General features: G+C 35.1%; 1 protein-coding gene across 2 annotated transcripts; it reads left to right on the top strand.

The window, feature by feature from the left end:
* The first annotated feature begins 1132 nt into the window (after positions 1–1132).
* On the top strand, positions 1133–17070 carry LOC125683688 (uncharacterized). 2 transcript variants are annotated; one of them, XM_056142692.1, is made up of 5 exons: positions 1133–1248; positions 10795–10854; positions 12235–12336; positions 15834–15954; positions 17002–17070. In XM_056142692.1, the coding sequence occupies exons 1-5, from the start codon at positions 1204–1206 to the stop codon at positions 17028–17030; spliced, it is 357 nt and encodes a 118-aa protein (XP_055998667.1). In that variant the 5' UTR covers positions 1133–1203; the 3' UTR covers positions 17031–17070. The 2 variants fall into 2 exon arrangements, with proteins under 2 accessions (XP_055998667.1, XP_055998666.1); XM_056142691.1 differs by having other exon boundaries at positions 1139–1248; positions 15834–17070.
* Positions 17071–19761: the final 2691 nt, after the last annotated feature.

Here is a 19761-nt window from a genome sequence, read left to right on the forward strand (position 1 = left end):
TTTACTACTGATTCGTAAAATAAAAAAACAAGAAACAAAGAAAGAAGATAAATGTATTCTGACTCTCTTTCAAGTTTTACATCAGGGATTGACCGCAATATCTTAAAATAAATATTGAGTGTCGTGTTTTGTGGCCTGTTTATGCACTAACGTTTTGCATATTTATGTAAATATTGTGACATATACACAATAATTGTGTTATTGACTGGGATAAGACTTCATTTCTAGTCGTCTCTATCTTGCAATTATGTAACGCAAATTTTGTCTTATTACATGTTCTTGCATAATCTTATCCCAGCCTTTATTTTGTTTTCAAGTCATTTGTTCAAGAACAAATGACCAAACCTCACCCTAAGTTCATGTTAGTTCATCTGATAGGAAGATGCAAATACAAGCTGCGTTAAAGTCAGATAACTCAAGTTTTCAAATAGTCGTGGATATAAAAATATTGGTTCTGATTAGATTAATTAAAATCACCCCCTATGTGGATTGTGAAAAGGGGGATGGGTGATTGTGATCAAATTGATTCTACTCGGAATACAACAAGGAACAGACAATTATATCGTTTTGGTTTGAATTTACTATTAACGAGTAAAGGTAGAACACTAAATATAGGGTGCCCATGTTAGCCGATGTAAAAACAATAAATTAAATGGCATAAAATTCCAGTCTGTATTCCAATATATTCATACATAATCACTCTTCACCTTTCATTACTAACAAAGTTCATTCCGAAATTCCGGATCCTTACCAAGATGTGCAGAAATGAATTAAGAAAAATGTCTATTATTTTTGGTCGAATTTTAGCTGGGTCCTGGCACAAGAGAATGTTTGAGCATAGCAACAAGCTATTACATATAATGTGCAACATGATATATCATTTCTAAGTTGAATTTCTTGCCCTCTAGCAAATTTCATAATTTGGAAAGTAATTGGATATGTAAGTCTTTGTTATAAAAGCTTGGAAACTCAATACGTTCAAGGAAAATATGACGCCGCTGTACAATCTCGTTGGAAACTGTGTTAAAATTATTTGCTGGTGACTAACTTATAGTACATGTACTAGATTTTATACTGTTAGGATAACCCATTGATTGGTGTGAAGGTAAGTTTTACGCCTACTTTTAACACATGGTGACCTTGTCTTACGCAATGTCTCTTTAGCGATAAAGTCTGTCACAACATTTTCTAGACTAGCGAAGGATGGGGCTCTATCTTGCGTTCTCTCTATTCATCGGCCTCGTTTCTGTAAGTTTACATTCAACACTTTTTGACTTTGTAGAGTAATAAACTAAATGTTGTAAAATGACGGGCAGTACAGACCACGTCATACAATCTCGGATAAATCTGTCAGGGCTAAAATAGCATCTCCACCTAGGCAAAAAAGTCTACTTTCACTCATAGTGTGGAAAAGTCATTTGTTTTAGATTTTACATGCAGGAGACTGAAATTTGTTTGTGCTGTGTATAGAAAGTAAAACTATTCAGACAGCAGGTTAAGATATATAAAAATACAATCTGTCGTGGGGATTTTATTGACCCTGGCTACAGTTTTGACTGTACATGAATCTACTCCCCCATGCAAGAATTGTTTGAGTATGCAGTGTAAACTAGAACTATCTTAGCGGACTAATTACCCAGGGTACATTTGATGGTGAGAAATAGTGAAGTTGTGTTCATTGAAGAATAAATACATCCTTTTGACATGAAGATTGTTGAGAGCAATTAATGTAAATGCAAGACTATATATTCCATGGCAATCTAATTAAAATCAGACCTTCTCTAACCGTTCGGTTAGAGAAGGTCTGATTTTAATTAGATGAGTTAGAGAAGGTCTGATTTTAATTAGATTGTATTCCATGGTTGCCAAACTCTCTATTTTGTATTGCTTATAGGAGTTATGAGATTGATCACTGTTCGTTGTCTTAACATTTCATTCTGCAGTAGTGTGTTACTAATAATATTGAAGATATGGTTGATATAATTTCTGAATATTACATGGATAACTACTATTTAGCGAACATAAGCCAAAAACGGTACTTTCAATATCACAGCCATTTTGACCGGTGTCCACTGACTACCCAAATTAACATCATTATTATGAAAGCTGAAAATAACGAACAATGATCAATCTCATAAATCCCATAAGCAATTCAACATAGATAGTTAGGCAAACACAGATCCCTGGACACACCAGAGGTGGGATGAGGTGCCTTGGAGGAGTAAACATCCCCTGTCACAGAGTTATCCGTAGTCAAAATCAGTGTGCCACGAACGGTATAACAATCGGTATGAAACACGTCAGACAGCATTTGACCCACCCAATGATAGGTTGTATTGGCAAACTAGATCGTTATAACGACCATAGAATTTGCGAAATGCTGACTTTAAACAAGACTGTTGAAACCCCTGTACCATCGACTTGTTTGTCAGTAGCTTGCCTCGATTCAAAAACTGACCATACGCAGAACAAGCTCTTGCGTATCGAATCAGTTGATATATACATGTATACACCATAATTATGCAGATGATAATTGAATATTGTTACATAAATATGGGAAATAGACGATGGAGAAGCTGAAATCATCCCGGTTTGTCATAAAGTTGAGTTATTTCTCAACCGATTCGATACACAAGAGATTGTTCTACGTATAATCAGATATTAAATCGCGGTAAGCTACTGACAAACAAGTTGATGGTGCAGAAGTTTCAACAGTCTAGTTTGAAGTCAGTATTTCGCAAATTCATTGGTCCTTATAACGATCTAGTTTGCCTATACAACCTATTATTGGGTTAAATGCTGTCTGACGTGTTTCATACCGATTGGTAGGCCGTTCTTAGCACACTTGATTTTGACTACAGATAAATCCGTTTACCTGTTCCAAGATATAGGGCTCCACGGCGGGTGGGACTGGTCGAGAGGGGATGCTTATTCCTCTTAGGCCCCAGATCCCACCTTTGGTATATTCAGGAGCCCAACTCTCTATTTTGTATTGCTTATAGGAGTTACGAGATTGATCACCCTTCGTTATATTTGCCTTTCATCATGTTAACGATCATAGACTGTGCGAATTGCTGGCTCTAAACAGTGTTGAAATCCCTATAACGTCAACGTATCTGTCAGTTGTCTTCCGGAATTTAAAAGTTGAGAACTGAAACGGTGTTGAATCAGTTGAGAGACAAACATCATTTGCAGATGATAGTGAAACATTGTTTTTTAGATATGGGAAGTTGACAATGGAGACCCCTTAGCCTGATAGCCATCATTGAGGCAGGTTGGATGATAATTCGTAAAGATTACAAATTTTATATATGACGGACTTAACAGGTTGAAATAAAAGGTGAAGATAACGAACAGTGATCAATCTCATAACTCTTATAAGCAATACAAAACAGATAGTTGGGCAAACACGGACCCCTGGACATACCAGAGGTGGGATCAGGTGCCTAGGAGGAGTAAGCATCCCCTGTCGACCGGTCGTATGAGTTATACTTAAATATCCTGTATTGACAGTTGTTCAAATATATTGCGCTCTGTATTTATTTCTTAAGACATTGACATCAAAAATCATTCGTCAGTTCTGTGTTCTGAACACCGGTTGACCTTCATGATGTCGTGATGTTTTAGGTATAGTAAGGACTTTGGTAATACGCAGTAGACACTATTTCAGGTTGAGGTCCTACTTGTCATAGTTCATGCGTACGTTTGATAATTGTCTGAAAGGTGAAGATAACGAACAGTGATCAATCTCATAACTCCTATAAATAATACAAATAGATAGTTGGGCAAACACGGACCCCGGGACACACCACTCTCTGGTTTATGTTTTACTTAATTGATTCAAATAGTAATGAGTATTTAAGGTGTCTTCTTTTAGTTTATTCGTATTTCAAATTTATTTTGTTTTCCAATTTATTCATTGCAATCCTGAAATGAAGTTAGATAAGAGATTGATCACTGTTCTGCATAAGGATTATAAACATGTTACAAGACATAAAAGATATAATTTTCAGATGTTTAACAAGATAATGAAACAACGAAAGATTATTAATTCAAAGAGTTATACAAAAAGAGGACAATTCGCTGCGAGTTTCGAACATGTATTGGTTTCATCACAAATTCAGTATTTCAACCCCAAAATAGTCAAGAAAAGCAAACGTGTGTTTTTGTTAAGCCAGAATCTAATAATTTTATCAATGATATTTATATTCATTAGACTGACTAAAAATCTACATGTTTTAGGTATTATAGTTTTGCCAATTTTCAGCGATTTTGCATAAAATTCTTAACACCCATAATGCCTCATACTGTAGCCGTTTAGAAAAGCATACCATTCAAAGTTTTCCACGGGGAAAGAAAGGTTGTATAGATAGCGCAAGGTTTTCTTCCCTTGAACTTTAAACCAATACCATATGAAAACAGATTTCACAAATTTGAAAGTATTGTAAATTATGATTTATAATTCTTTGCTGTAAACGCTGTACGGTGAAGAGGAAAAAACATGACGCCGCTGTAGAATTTCGTTCGAAACGGTGTAAAAATTGTTGAAAACTAGACGAAGTATATTTATACTGTTATGATAAACCATAGATTGGTGTTCAAGACATGATGACCTTCTTTTACGCAATGACTCTTTGGCGATAAAGATTCTACGTCACAACATTTTCTAGACTAGCGAAGGATCGGGCTCTATCTTGCGTTCTCTCTTTTCATCGGCCTCGTTTCTGTAAGTTTGCATTCAACACTTTTTGAATTTTGTATTAGATATTCACATATTTGAGGACTACATCTTGTAAAAAGAATTTGATGGGCACCATAGATCACGTCAAACAATCACGGATAAATCTGTCGCCCATGTCGGGGTCAAGGTAGTAAATAGAGCACTCCCACCTAGGCATATTATTTCAGAATAGACGTATATGGTCAGGAAAACTTTTACAGGATTTTTCTGCTTTAGCGAAATACTCTAGGAATTTTAAGTATACTCATCTAGATCTGTCTGACGTGTTTCATACCAATGGCAAACAAAACTTCAAATTACTCGCCCTTGATTACAGGTGGTGCACGGTCCGTTTACGTCCAAGACGTTTCTAACCTCCAATTTAAGAGAGCGTCGGAAGGACACGTTTAGATTAGAAAGTTGTTGAATATTTAGTAACGATGGCAGATTACAGTTCGTGGGACCTCACTGGACTTAGAGATGAACTTAGAAAACGCAACGCAAGACTCTCTGGGCGGAAAGGAGAGCACCTTGAGAGTTTCAGTTGCAACCAAATTTTCTCTGTCATATCGATTAAATAAAATATATGACATTCAATACAATTGAACGTTTTTCACTATAAACTAATTCTTAATTAAGTTTACATGCTTAACCCGTGGTTTATGTTGAATATACAATACATCATAATTCTTTATATTAAAGTGGTTGAATTGCATATGTATAAAGCAATAAGATAAGAATAATTATCGATTATTACATATATTCAAATATCTCTGAATTTCTATTATTAAGCTTTTAAAATGTGTAGTAATAGTGAATTTATATGTATAACTTCTCTTTATAAAATAAATACACGATAGAGAAGGTATATACATAGATATCTCATAACCCTTTACTTCACATTTAACAGTTTATTTGCATGTTTTAACTTATACTTACGTGGATGAATTGATACGAGATGACGTCACTGTACGTAAACCGTCCTTGCTATTGCAATACGCCGGTTTCGAGATACGTCCGAGTTATTTCCCTTTGGAGAACTCTCGTACATAGTAAGGCGCGAAAGAATTTGTTTACACGCGGGAGTGGGACAGATGTTCATCACAGCGTAAGTGAATGTACTCAGTAAGTTTCTCATACGCTGTTTGATAACCCGAATTCGACTGATACACAAACTAAGTAAGTGATAAGTATTTAGGGAGTAATTAAATACATAGAATTTTTATTCTATCACGTTATTTCGTTGGTCATAAGTACCATATCCAAGATATTTCTTGCAAATATGACATTGTTTGTATGTTTCCACTTCGGTAAAACATTACAGTATTTTGTATTCCCCACATTTACATATTTAAAGAGAAACCGCTTTTAATACATTTCATCGTCATCCTCGTTGGCTGTATATCCACTCTGTCCCACTAGGCATTCAAAATTCCACTAAATGCACCTCCTATGCAGAAGAGTTCGTATCTCGAAACTGGCGTATTGGTTGTCGTCCGTCGTCGTGCGTTAACAATTGAACATTTTTAACTTCTTGATAACTACCAGTCCAATTCGTTTCAAATTTAGTATAAAGCATTATTGGGACAAGGGGGTCATAAATTATAAATTTCAGGACTCTAGCACCCCTGGGGCCCAAGGGGCGGGGCAAAAACTGCCCAAAATAGACCAATTTTCAAAAATCCTCTTCTCAAGAACCACACACGTGAATGAAAAACTAAATGCATAGTGATGTAGAGCAGGAAGGCCTCTACCAAAATTGTAAATTTCATGATCCCCGGGGTAGGGGTTCTGACCCCAGGGCGGGGCTAAACTTGGTATATAGTGTTTATGTGTAAAACACTTAAATAACATCTTCTTTAGTGCTATTGATATTAAATTGAAACTAAATAGATATTTAGAAAGAACAGGTAGTCTTTTACCAAAATTGTAAATTTGATGATCCCAGGGGTAGGGGTTTTGGTATCAGGGTGGGGCCAAAATGGTCAGTTATTAAATGTGTGAACAATATACATTTTTAACTTCTTCTTGATAACTATCATTCCAGTTCTTTTCAAATTTGGTATGATACATATTTGAAACAAGGGGGACATAAATTGTAAATTTCAGGACCCCTGCACCCCTACGGCATTAAAGGTGGGGCAAAAACTGTCCAAAATAGACCAATTTTCAAAAATCTTCTTCTCTAGAACTGCACATGTGTAAGAAAAACTAAATGCATAGTGATGTAGAGCGGGAAGGCCTCTACCAAAATTGTAAATTTCATGATCCCCGGGGTTGGGCTTCTAACCCCAGGACGGGGCCAAACTTGTTGTAGAGTCTTAAAATGTGTAAAACACTTGAATAACATCTTCTTTAGTGCTATTTATACTAAATTGAAACTAAATGGATAGAGCAAGTAGTCTTTTACCAAAATTGTAAATTTGATGATCCCCAGAGTAAGGGTTCTGACCCCCAGAGTAGGGCCAAACTTAGTATATAGTATTTAACTGTAAGTTTGCTGATATTGTATAAAATCTAAATGCATACTTAGGAATAGCAGATAAGTATTACAAAAAATGGTGAATTTCACAACCCAGGATTATGACATTAGGATGAGTCCAAATTAGTCATATCTTTTGATGTTTTAATGTTCATACACCTATTATTTAAAGCCTTTCATCAGTGTATGCACTTTTAAAGGCATTGAAGTTTTAAGAACACATCTTATTTTATACTGTAGCTGAACATTAGAATTTAGCTTAAATATTCAGAACAGGAATTTTTTTTCTAGATTTCATAGCCCATGGAAGTAGTGATATTTTTCACTAGTACTAGGTGACCGATAAGGCCTGTGGGCCTCTTGTTTTTATTACAGCCCATAGGGCAAGCGAGAGCATAAAACTTGGCAGGTCAAATAAATTCTACTACTGCAGACTTCTGTTAGCAACCGCGTTCTTTCATATTTTGACGACCTTGGTTAACTCTAAAATTAATTTTTAAATGAAAGCTTAGATATACTTCTGTACCATATATTAGTGACTCAAATTTCCCCCGTGCGTTTAGAATCTAGTCTATGAGGGGGGAGGGGGGGGGTCGAGTCATAGAATTATAAGATCATTGATGACTATCACTAAGAATGACTAAAATTTCAGCATAAAACATTAGTGCAGAAAATTCCGATCTACAGAGCAAATGTTTAACCCACCGTAGATACTTTCTGCAACAAAGTTGTCATCTGATATCTGTGAAGTCGGACTGAAGACTGGTGTTTCTGGCACACGACGCTGTGTAGAACTTGTAACGATCGTTGTCGTTGTTACATTTGTTGACAATGAACCACTTGTTTTTTTTAAAGCTTCATTTCTCAGGAAGCCTACTCCTACCCCCTGTTTGCACAACAAAAATCTTACACTCTCTCATAAATCTTATGTACACCGGAAGTCAACAAGGACGTAAACGAGTCTTGCGCCACCTATGTTAGAAATAGGGGAAAGAACTGACAAATATTGACACTTTTAGTCCCTTACCTTACCGATTTGTAAAACCGAAGGCGTCTATAGGTTTCCTCTCTGTCCGTCCGCCCCTCTGTCTGTCAGTCTATCTAATTGGTTTTCCAGACTTTTCCGTAATGCTTCGAATTTTGTAACATTTGAACGACAGGTGTGAGAGTTCACTTTAATATTATTACGTTTTATTTTCATCGGGATCGGGATTGTGTTCCGATGGAAAGGCTGAAAAAGTAGTACATCTGAATAGGGGCAGTCGACGAAATTCGGTCGCTGATTGTGTAAATAATCTCTGCATTAATTTAACATTTCAAACTCAGTAATCGTAAACAGAACATGTTAATGAAAATATTTATCAAATATGTTAATTAATGAAACAGAGAGTTTTCTAAAGTCGATAAGCGAAGTCTGATCAGGCGGTAGTACTCAATTTACAGCATTCCGGCAATCCGACTGAAATATCTCAGGTACTGTGGAATCTTCATTGTTCGTGGGCGATTGATGTTTGCGGGTCACTCTTACCCACGAATTCACGTGTCCTCGAACATTTTTTAAACCAAGTAGAGTTATCTTTCCAAGTGACATCGTTTTTGCTTACCCACGAAATTACGTCCCTACGAACCAACCAAATTTTGCTTACCCACGAACATTGGCCCCCACGAATTAAAATGATTCCACGGTATTTGAAATCGGCCTTCGAACACTTGATAGTATGTAAGTAGAAATACGACCAGGGTTCGGAAGCCCTTTATAAATAATTGAAATGCAGATAGGAAGGATAATAGTGGTGTGTTATTTTATGTTGCATTGTTTTTGCAAAAATGATGACACAGATTCGAAGTCTTTTGAACTGTATCGAAACTAGGCAAACGGAACGTCGCACGGTGTCGAAGTTTCGAATTTTCTTGGTTGTTTTTATGATTATAGTGATCAAATTCAAAGAACTATTTCGCCAAAATAAATTAGACTTTCACAGTTGATGCTCTAAGATTGATAGGTTATAGAACAATTTATTGCATAACAATATCTTTTCTAATTTTCGATTTACAGTCGTTTAAACTTGGTGATGTTTTTCAGCATGAAATTATATAACGTCATGATGTTGACGTTATGCCAATTAATACACCCCCAAAAATGTGATATATTGCCCATTCCTACATAACACTATACAACGTTTTCCCACTGTATTGGACATAATTGAGAAATCATGATCAAAATTAAAACTTCATGCGGTGTAAGGACCATAGCGATAAGTATTGTTTCACCGCCTACCTAAAAGACGATTTTATTTTTTCAAGTTGCATATCTATTCATATCAAATTTCATTATTGATGATGAGAAGAAAGACAACTCTATAATTTTGATAAAACTTGGGTAATTATAGAAACTACCTGTAATTAGGAAAATGGATTTTTTTTTAAAACATCTCGTGAACCAAAAAATCTTATTCATAGGTAATAGATATTGTTATTTAGAAAATCCAGTCCAAAGGTTTTGTTGAATCAATTGGGGGTATAGACTAGAGTGCGTCAACAATTTCAAATGGAAGGAAAATGATAGAATTCTAAAGTAAGCGTCTCATGAGGACAATTCTACATGAGTTGAAGATATGATTCAAAATGTATAGATTGTTTTTAATTCTGCATTTAGAGCAGAATTTAAACAGTCATAATTTGTTACCCTTCACAAACGTTGTGCAATTAAGAGTATTTAATTGACACTTACATCAGATTTCTCAGTCATTTCATAATGCATTCCTCTTTGCATTATATAAAACTTGCATTAGAGAGAGATAAAGAGATTCTACCACATCATTAGAAAAGCTATCTCACTAGCGAGGAAGAAGAAGAACCCTATTCACTGTCGCTACCCTAGCTTTTAAATATGTCAATGGAAATGCATTCAATCATTCCAATTTTATAAACATAAATGCAGTATTCATTTTCATAATTTTAAAAGTGTGTGGTAGGTGGCCTCAAATGAACAGAAATCATAAATTGTCCTTAACTGCTTCAAAAATTATTAAAAATTCTACAAGTTCTGCAAAATAGGGGGGGGGGGTATCTAAGCAATTTTATGAAGTGCCAAAGTTAAAATGTTAGTAAATGTGATGCAATGGTGCTCTATAATAGTTTTTACTTGATATGGAATGACCTACATTTTTCACAATTTTATGCGAGTTATTTCTCCCTGATTACAGAGGCCGTGCAGCAAATTGCGGTCCTCAGATGACGGTGTCATATAAGGAATAGATAAATAGATTGATTGAATATTGTTTAACTTTTATCGTCACAGTAGGCGTGGCACGATAGAGATCCCTCCCTTCTCAAAGGCCATTACCGCCGAGCATAGGTCTAAATTTTGCAGTCCTTCACCGGCAATAGTGACGTCTCCATATGAGTGAAATATTCTTGAGAGGGACGTTAAACAATATTTAATCAATCAATCAATCCTGTTACGAGTGAATGCATAACAGGATCGAAATGACCGCTTTTGTTAGCAGATTCATCCGAAAATTTATATTGAACTACATATTAGGTTTGACATGCAGATCAGTTTAAATAGTATGCTTTTCGTTTTTTTCAGTATTCGTCGTCGGTGACAATCAATGAACAGACTATCAGCTTTTATGAGGACTGGTTCAATGTAAGTACATGTATTTGAAAAATGAATACGAAAACATGTTGCCCCAGAAACTGATTTAATACAAAGAGTTATTATGATACGCAGTTTTCTAATTAATAAATAAACGGCTATTCTGCTAAACATTTGTTGCACCCTTTATGTTTGATCCATTAAGTCTTGTTCAAGAAAGGATTTCAAGGAGATATAACGTTACGTTATTCTTCACACATCCTGAATTCAGAACACATTGTATTCGGAGCAATAACTAATGTTTTCATAGTTCTCTCCACATCATTCTTTTTCACTAAAACAATTGCAAAATTCTTTATTTGACCACGGTTGTTGCAAAGATCAAAGGAATGCCGCGGTCATTATTCTGCGAGATACCTTTATACGTAATAACTGATTATGAGAAAAACTGATACACATCTCATTTGCATTTCATGCTAGCTGTGCTAATGCAACAATAAGTTAGTAACTGATACTTCAATTTCATAATTATAAAAATTAATCAATATACGTTAAAAAAAACAAATTCATAGATGACTGAAGAATATCAATCATTTGTCATTCAATATAAATCAATCGTCTAGGTTCCGAGATCGATATGTACAGGTAAACAAACATGGTAATGCACAGACAAGTTAACCCCTCTCCACGTATATGTTGTTTTCTTGGACTGTGTATTCATACCAGTTGATATAATCCGTCAACATTAAACTATATATACTTGAATTATTTTTTTTTCAAAATAGATCTAGTATACTCTACGATCTCACCTTTTCCGTCATTATTAAAACATATAGGCCAACCTATTCCGTCTCGGAAACTGCCATGACGTCACGTATATGTTTATTTCTGAGCCAGAGTAGAATAGAAATAAAGTTCTTGTTTTCGTAAATGATGCAGTATGATCTCCTCGGTCTCGAAATGTTGCTAGAAATAGAAAGCCTCGGCGTTTATATTTCAAACGCCATATCTCGACCTCAGAGGGTATCCTGCAATATGAAAAGTGAATATAACGAACAGTTATCAATCTCAAACTCCTAAAAGCAATACAAACATCCACGAAAATGCGAACTTTATTTCTTAATTAACGATTTTAAAAGACCTTGATTTAATTTTCTCGCCGGGATGGAGATGAATTGTCAGAAGTTCGTCATTACATCTATTCAGGTTTAAGATTAAGAACTATTTTGTATTTATACTGAACGACTTCTAATTAGAATCTTTCGTGTCATGCTTTGGGTATGAGAAGACGACTTGCCGGGCCTTTCACGTGAACGAAAACAAAGTTGTCTTCAGTTAAATTGGTGCTATCCAATACAACATTGTCTCTCATATAATGATTGGATTAGATAGACTTCATTGTGTAACATTATGCAAATCTCTGCTCGACAGAACTATCTGGTTTTAGCAGACGGAACCACATGCTACTTTTGGCGCACGACTGGCCAAGACGCCAATACCCTGAAGCTCCAGTCTGGACAAAGAGCATTAGAGGTAATTATAAGCAAGATGTTTGTTTAATGTAAGGATGGAGGAAGTAATTAATTCAGGATGAAAATAGTTCACCTCTTCTCAATATTTGACTTATGAAACTTATTTTATAGCAAACTAATTGAAAGCCGCATTAAATGTCAACCTATAAATACAATATCTAGAAAATAAAAGTTTCTGTTTTATTTCATTTTAATTAAAAGTAAACTTGGAAATGACTGGCAGTTAAATGTTTTACGTACATGACCCGATATACTGTTGGTTATTAGTCCCCTGCCGACAAAGTCGAAGGGGACTTTAGGTTTGCACTCCGTCCGTCCGTCAGTCCAGTTTTCCGCACTTATTTTACCTCTTCTGATCCGAAGGCTCAAAGAGCTAATCATATGGCCATATGTTTGGCGTGCGGTGTGCGTCAACTTTTTGGAATAAGGGATATATCTCAAGAACCCCTTGGCCAATTTTTATCAAATTTGTCACAGGGTATCCTTGGCCCAAGGGCTTTCATTTGTACTAAAACTAAGGTTGTGACCCTTTAACAAGGGGAGATAATTAGGAAAATGCAAACAAAAGTAGTGGTTGCTAAAAATCTTTTCAAGAACCACTGGGTAAATTATCACCAAACTTATGCATAAGGATGAGGATAGGTTGTAGATAAAAAAAATGCTCTAGGCATCATCCTGGTATGGTCTAAAGGTCACTTCAAAGCTAAATTTTGTTTTGTTAAAACTTTGATATTTTGCTTAATATAAGGACTAGGATCATCAAATTTTGTCAGTTGATGCATCTTAGGATCTAATATCATCTTGTCTGAAAAGTAAGTCATGGTGACCTATTTTTTGAATTTCGCAGGTAATTACTATATTATTAAATGGATTTTGATGCATATCTTGGACACTTTTGAGCTTATGATCATCAAAAATTGTCAGTTGATGGATCATGGGACCTTGAAGTCTGTCATGTGAAAAGTATGTCACCATGACCTACTTTCTGAATTTTATGACTAATCATTTATGAATACATTTTAGGTTGTTATTTCAGATACCGAGAGGTTTAGAATCATCAAACCTTGTAAACTGATGCATCTAGAGGCCTCGAAACATATTTATTTTTTTTAAAAGTAGGTCACAGTGACCTACTTTTTGAATTTTGCAGACATTCAAATTTCACATTTTCAATTTTACCTGCATATTGTGGACACTATGAAAGCTAGGATCATCAAACTTTGTCAGTTGATGCATCTTGTGTCTTCATAGTTTGTTGACCAAAAAGTAGGTCATCGTGACCTCCTTTTGGAATTTGACGGCTATATTTTAATATTTCAGATACTATTTGACTTACAATTATCAAGCTTTGTCAGTTGATGCATGTTGAGTCTTTGGAGTGTGTCGACCAAACAGTAGGTCACTGTGGCCTTTTGGAATTTGACGGCTATATTTGAATAATATTTGACTTGTCAGTTGATGCATCTTGAGTCTTCAGTGTGTCGACCAAAAGTAGGGCACCGTGACCTACTTTTGGAGAGTTACATTTAAATTTTCAGGTACTATTTGACTTAACATCATCAAACTTTGTCAGTTGAAGCATCTTGAGTCCTCGGAGTGTGCAGACTATAAATTAGGTCAACTTGATCTACTTTTTTAACTTCAAAGCTATATGTAAATCAAATGCTAAGAGGCCTAGAATCATGAACCTGTTTCAGTTGATGTATCTTGAGTCCTCGGAGTGTGTCAATTAAGAAGTAGGTCACTGTGATATACTTTTTGAATTTCATGGCTATATTTAGATATTTCAGATACTCTGTGGCTTAGATCCATCAAACTTATTAAGTTGATGCATCTTGGCTTCTCAGAGTGTGTTAGCTAAAAGGTAGGTCACTGTGACCTACTTTTGCTTTTTTTTGCAAATCTATACATCTTTTAAACTAAAAACCCAAGGATCATCAAACTTTCACTTAACTCATTCTTTGTTTTTTATTTCAACACAGCTGAAAAAGTTATAAAGCAATTTTGTTGATATTGGTTTTAAGAACCATTCTCCAACAATGGCATGAAATGTAATTGCATTAAAAATCGGACAAAATACAATGCGATCCCCTTGTTCTAATTGTATGCATAGTAAATTCGGTATTTAGCACCCCAACCGTCTTTATGTCCCTTGAAAAAATTCATGTAACTTCATTTTGTAATTATTTTGATTGCCTAATCTAATAGTGTAATGTATGATATCCCCTTCATACACTATCATGTGATAGGTCTTTAAAACCTTGTTAATTGATGAATCTTGGTTAGTGAGAATTTTTGCCTGTTCTACAATGTACCAGAAGAGCGATTCTAGGCCCATGGGCCTCTTGTATATGTTCTTGCAGATATTTATTTTATATTTGGTGCATTGCTTTGCCATAACAAGTTACTGATCAAGTTCGAATTTTGTCTCGGTCCGTTGATTTTCCATTAAGTTATGGCCCTTGAACTTAGAAAAATAGAAAAGAGTACTACACTCATTAAAACTTCTAGCATATTAATACATGTACAACAATATAGCTAAATTATTAATAATAAATGCATGTCACATTAATTGACTTGGTTAAAGACCTAATTAAACCTAATTATAAATTTCTCTTTTTTCCCGTCTAGTTTCTACTCGAATAGTAGGTGATTTTCTATCCTGGTTCCCCAATTTCCCCTTTTACCATAACCTACATAATGAACTTTGAATAATGTTATGGTACAGTAATTTTTGCAACCGGTAGGGGACTATGTATTACCATGCAATACTCTCCGAATGCTTGTTTAAATCTCAAATTTCCGACGGAACCCATAAATTATGTATTCATAAATGATTAGCCATAAAATTCAGAAAGTAGGTCATGGTGACATACTTTTCACATGACAGACTTCAAGGTCCCATGATCCATCAACTGACAAGAGACATATATAACATAAACAAATATCACACCACACAACACGACAAATATTAATAATTTACAGTGTTAACAAGAATGATACACGTACACTAATGCATTGAAGTGAGAAAAACGGTTTCTCTATAAGCATGTCTACAGATGATGGTGTAGAGAGTTTGTACCATGAAATAACCAACAGTGTCGTGGCCTTTTCAGTGCTTTTATAAATTTCTTTTCTTGTCTTGTATCTTTTTAGATCCGACACACAAAACTCTAGTAACATTTCATTATGTTATTCGAGTTTTGTGTTTCCAATATTATTGGATATATTTACTGTATCAAATACTGAGTTCTTGAATTCTTTTTACAAACTATATATATATATATATATATATATGCAGAAAAAATCCATGGTATAGGTAATAATTAATTATATGTGGATCATGTTTACTTAGTCATCGTTTGATATATATATATATATATATAGTATATTTATATATATAATTTTATATTTATTTTATAATTCTATATTAATATGTATATAATGATTACATATCTTACTGATATTTAATATTTTCTGTATTTTTTCCAATGTTAGCAACACATGATTGATAATTTAAAAAAGGGCGTACAGTTGACCCAGTTTACGCCCAACAAACTGACGGTGTCCTTTGTGATCGTAAATCGTTGTGGAACAGGATCCTCCTATTTGGCAGCAAGTAAGAGGATTTTTACAATTGATAATCGATAATTTCACATTTTATTTCAATGTTAGAAAATGGAAATCCCTCCTACACATTTGTTTTACCTGATAGAATTGCTTACGAATCACATTCTGAACCCCCTCCCCCATGAGATAAAGGAGCAGTAAAATTGTCTTGGATAGATGAAGCGGCGTATTATTGAAGGGAAATGGTGTTTTATTTAAGATAAATTGTCACTGACCTCTGAAATAGGGTCATTAAAATTCACAGGGAGTGAGACATATTGCCGTACATAGATTTCCTGTGCTGAATTCTTGTGTTTAAGAAAACTAGATATTCTTGAGGGCCATAATAACGTAGTAATTCAAGTTAAAGCTTTGAGATTTCAAATATATTTATCAAATTTTAATTCCTTTGTGACGAAATCATAATATTTACCCTCACTTTCTATCCTTTTCTTGTAATTTTGAAATATTAGAAAGGACATTATTATCATTGTGTTTCGAAACAAGCACGTCATTTTAAGTGGTTGTTTTCTTTCAAATTCCTGAACAAAATTAATATTTTTTAATGGCATGTTAGAAAGATATATTTGTAGAAACTTATTCAGAGATGCTCTATATTTACGAAAAAGAAAGAACTAGGAAAATGAAAGTACAAGGAAAATGAAAGTACTAGGAAAATGAGGACTATTCCAAACAAAATTTGAAAATCCGGTACATTTACATGTATGAAATCATCCATTAAAATAAGTGATAATTGGGAGAGGATGGGGAAACAATATGGAGGAAGACGCTCACTACATTGCATTTGGTAAGGTGAAAAATTGTACCGACGGGAGACATGTTAGTTTACAACAAACTGAGGAGATCTACAGATAAAGGAATGAAACTAAAAAAGGTTTTATAGCCATTTAGCATTGTTGGTGAACTCTGATTACTCAGCGCAAGTGAATTTCCACGTTGGTTAAGTCGGTAGCTTTATCTTTATCATCATATCAATGTTGTCAAATAAATAGCTTTATATTCCTGTCTATTAAATACTTTTTTATTTGTGTTTCAGTACCCACTTCCAACATTCATCAAGGATAATGACGAATTCAGCAAATAAATAAACACTTCTATTGTCAGATTCCTTGTTCATGGGTTATTTTACACAAAGTGGATATGACTGTGTTAGCAATCGGAGAGAATCCTATCTCCATTACAATTGTTAAGCCATTGATCGTAGTCGTACGATTCTTTATGAAACCATTGATGTACCGTATTTGGTCATACGACTGGAGAGAATAAGTAATACATGGTATTTCCCTGGAAAAACACCGTCGGGTGTGACCGGTCGACAGGGGATGCTTACTCCTCCTTGGCACCTGATCCTACCACTGGTATATCCAGGGGTTCGTGTTTACCCAACTCTCTATTTTGTATTGCTTACAGGAGTTATGAGATTGATTACTGTTCGTTATCTTCACCTTTCATGAGCCCCACCCTGTGGATCTATTCCATGAAAGGCGATTGGCTGAATTTGCAAATCATCTCATTATAACAACGACGAAATTTGCTAAATGCTGATTTTGAACGAGACTGATTTGTTAGTAGCCTGTCTTGGTTGAGAAATTGATGATACACATATCTTAATCGGATATCTAATCGATTGGGGGCATAAATACCATATACATTTGATGATGGAATATGGCTACATGGATATGAAAGGTTAACGATGGAGAAGCTGAAGTCATCCCGTTTGTCATATGGTTGATTTGGTAACTGCCATTAACGTTTTCTATTTAGTAAAACATTCAAATATGAAACAGATAATTTATGGAAAACTCAGTGGAGCCTTTTATTTCAAGTTCACTTGGACATACAAATGAAAATGTTTAGCTAATAGATTAAACGTCGTCGATGTATTTAAATGTTGAGTTGAAGGTCACAGCATTAGATTTCAACATTTCACAAATTCTATGGTCGTTATAATGATCTAGTTTGCCAATACCACCTATCATTGGGTCAAATGTTGTCTGATGTGTTTCATATTGATTGTTAGGTTGCTCTTGGCACACTGATTTTGATTGAGGATTACTCCGTTTACCTGATCAAGACATAGGACTCGCAGCTGGTGTGGCCGGTCGACAGGGGATGCTTACTCCTATTGGGCACCTGATCCCACCCCTGATGGTGTCCGTGTTTTGCCCAATTCTCTATTTTGTATTCCTTTTAGGAGTTGAGATTAATCACTGTTCGTTATCTTCACCTATCACTCGTACCCAGATTTTTAAAATACAATTGACAAAGTTTTTCTCTTGGAGAACTTATACCCACATTTCTATTTGTTAAAGTGACAAAGTTTTTCGCCAGGAGAACTCATACCCAGATATTGATGGATACGACTTCTCCAGGAGAACTCGTACCCAATTTTCCTTACCACTCCACTAAAGTAGGGAAAATGTAAGTCATTGTACACACAGCATTTTGATTCGAACATTTCACCAAGAAGCCCGATTCCCGGCAATAAAGTACATGTACGTCGGTATTATTCTGTATATCAATAACCATTGCGAGGAACCAGAGCACTACATAGTCACTACATATTAAAATTTGCCTTGGATATGTTTTGCCTTCCTCTCCCCGTAGTAATCATTTTAAAGATCATTAAACAAACACAGACTATGGTCTGGCACGTCAATCAAAGAAAGGGACGCCTGCAGTGAGATTGATCCCCATTATATATTACAATTAAGCTACGGTAATTCATTGATTATCCTACTATCCAACCACAGCGAACCAGAGGGACCTAAATATGCATCTAATTTTGATACTGTATCAACAAACTTTAGGAAGTCTTTTAAAGGATAGTAAAAGACAATAATCACTATTATGATTTGGACCCACCGTTGAACCAAAACCTTACACCCTAGGATCATGAAATTTATAATTTTGGTAAAGGATCACCTACTCCTAAATATTTATATAGTTTCAATTTAATATCAATAGCATTAATGAAGATATTAGTTAAATGATTTACACACATACACTATATATGCCATGTTTCAACCCGCCCTGGAGTCAGAACCTCAAGAAGTTGGAAATGTTTAATTGTTAACCGACGGTGGAAGCCGAGTTTACTCAAGTGACATAATAAAAGGTAAATAAAAGGTGTTGATGGTGCTCACTTCGCATCCAGAAGGTCTCGATACCGGCGCCGTGTGAAAACTAAGACTTTCAACATAGTTAGTGAATGTTCCTTCTACAAGCGCTCGGCAATAGAAATGAAAGTCACGGGTCTTTCGAATATGACCTTGATTGATTGATTGATGTTTTCCGTCACACTCAACAATTTTTCAGTTATCTGGTGGCGCCCAGAAAACGGAGGTCCTGTATCACAGTAGGTATTGGCATAATAAATAATCCCCACTGCAACGGCCCTGATGGCCCAGTAGAGGTACACGTGTGTGGCACTTCACCTACAGTTGCTGGTCTTCATATAAGTGAAAATTCTTGAATGCAACATGAATAACATACAATCATACGTAGTCCGAAGGTTGTCGTTGACCGACATATGTAACTCAAGACCACTTTCTCAATGTCACTTGTAAGAATTCATGATTTTTCTAAGGGTTATAACTTTGGAACGGATATTTTATTGAAAGACGAGAACCTCGTAAGTTGTAAGAACTTGTGTTCAAACCTGTTGTATATTATATATGCAATAAAATATGTTCAAACCAAAGATTATTTAAAATCAGATAGAATGGTCGCAGGTAATTAACTTCCAATCAAATTGTGTTTTCATTGACCATAAGTTACAATAAATAATACATGT

Source organism: Ostrea edulis, chromosome 6 (genome assembly GCF_947568905.1).
Source record: "Ostrea edulis chromosome 6, xbOstEdul1.1, whole genome shotgun sequence".
Taxonomy (NCBI): domain Eukaryota; kingdom Metazoa; phylum Mollusca; class Bivalvia; order Ostreida; family Ostreidae; genus Ostrea; species Ostrea edulis.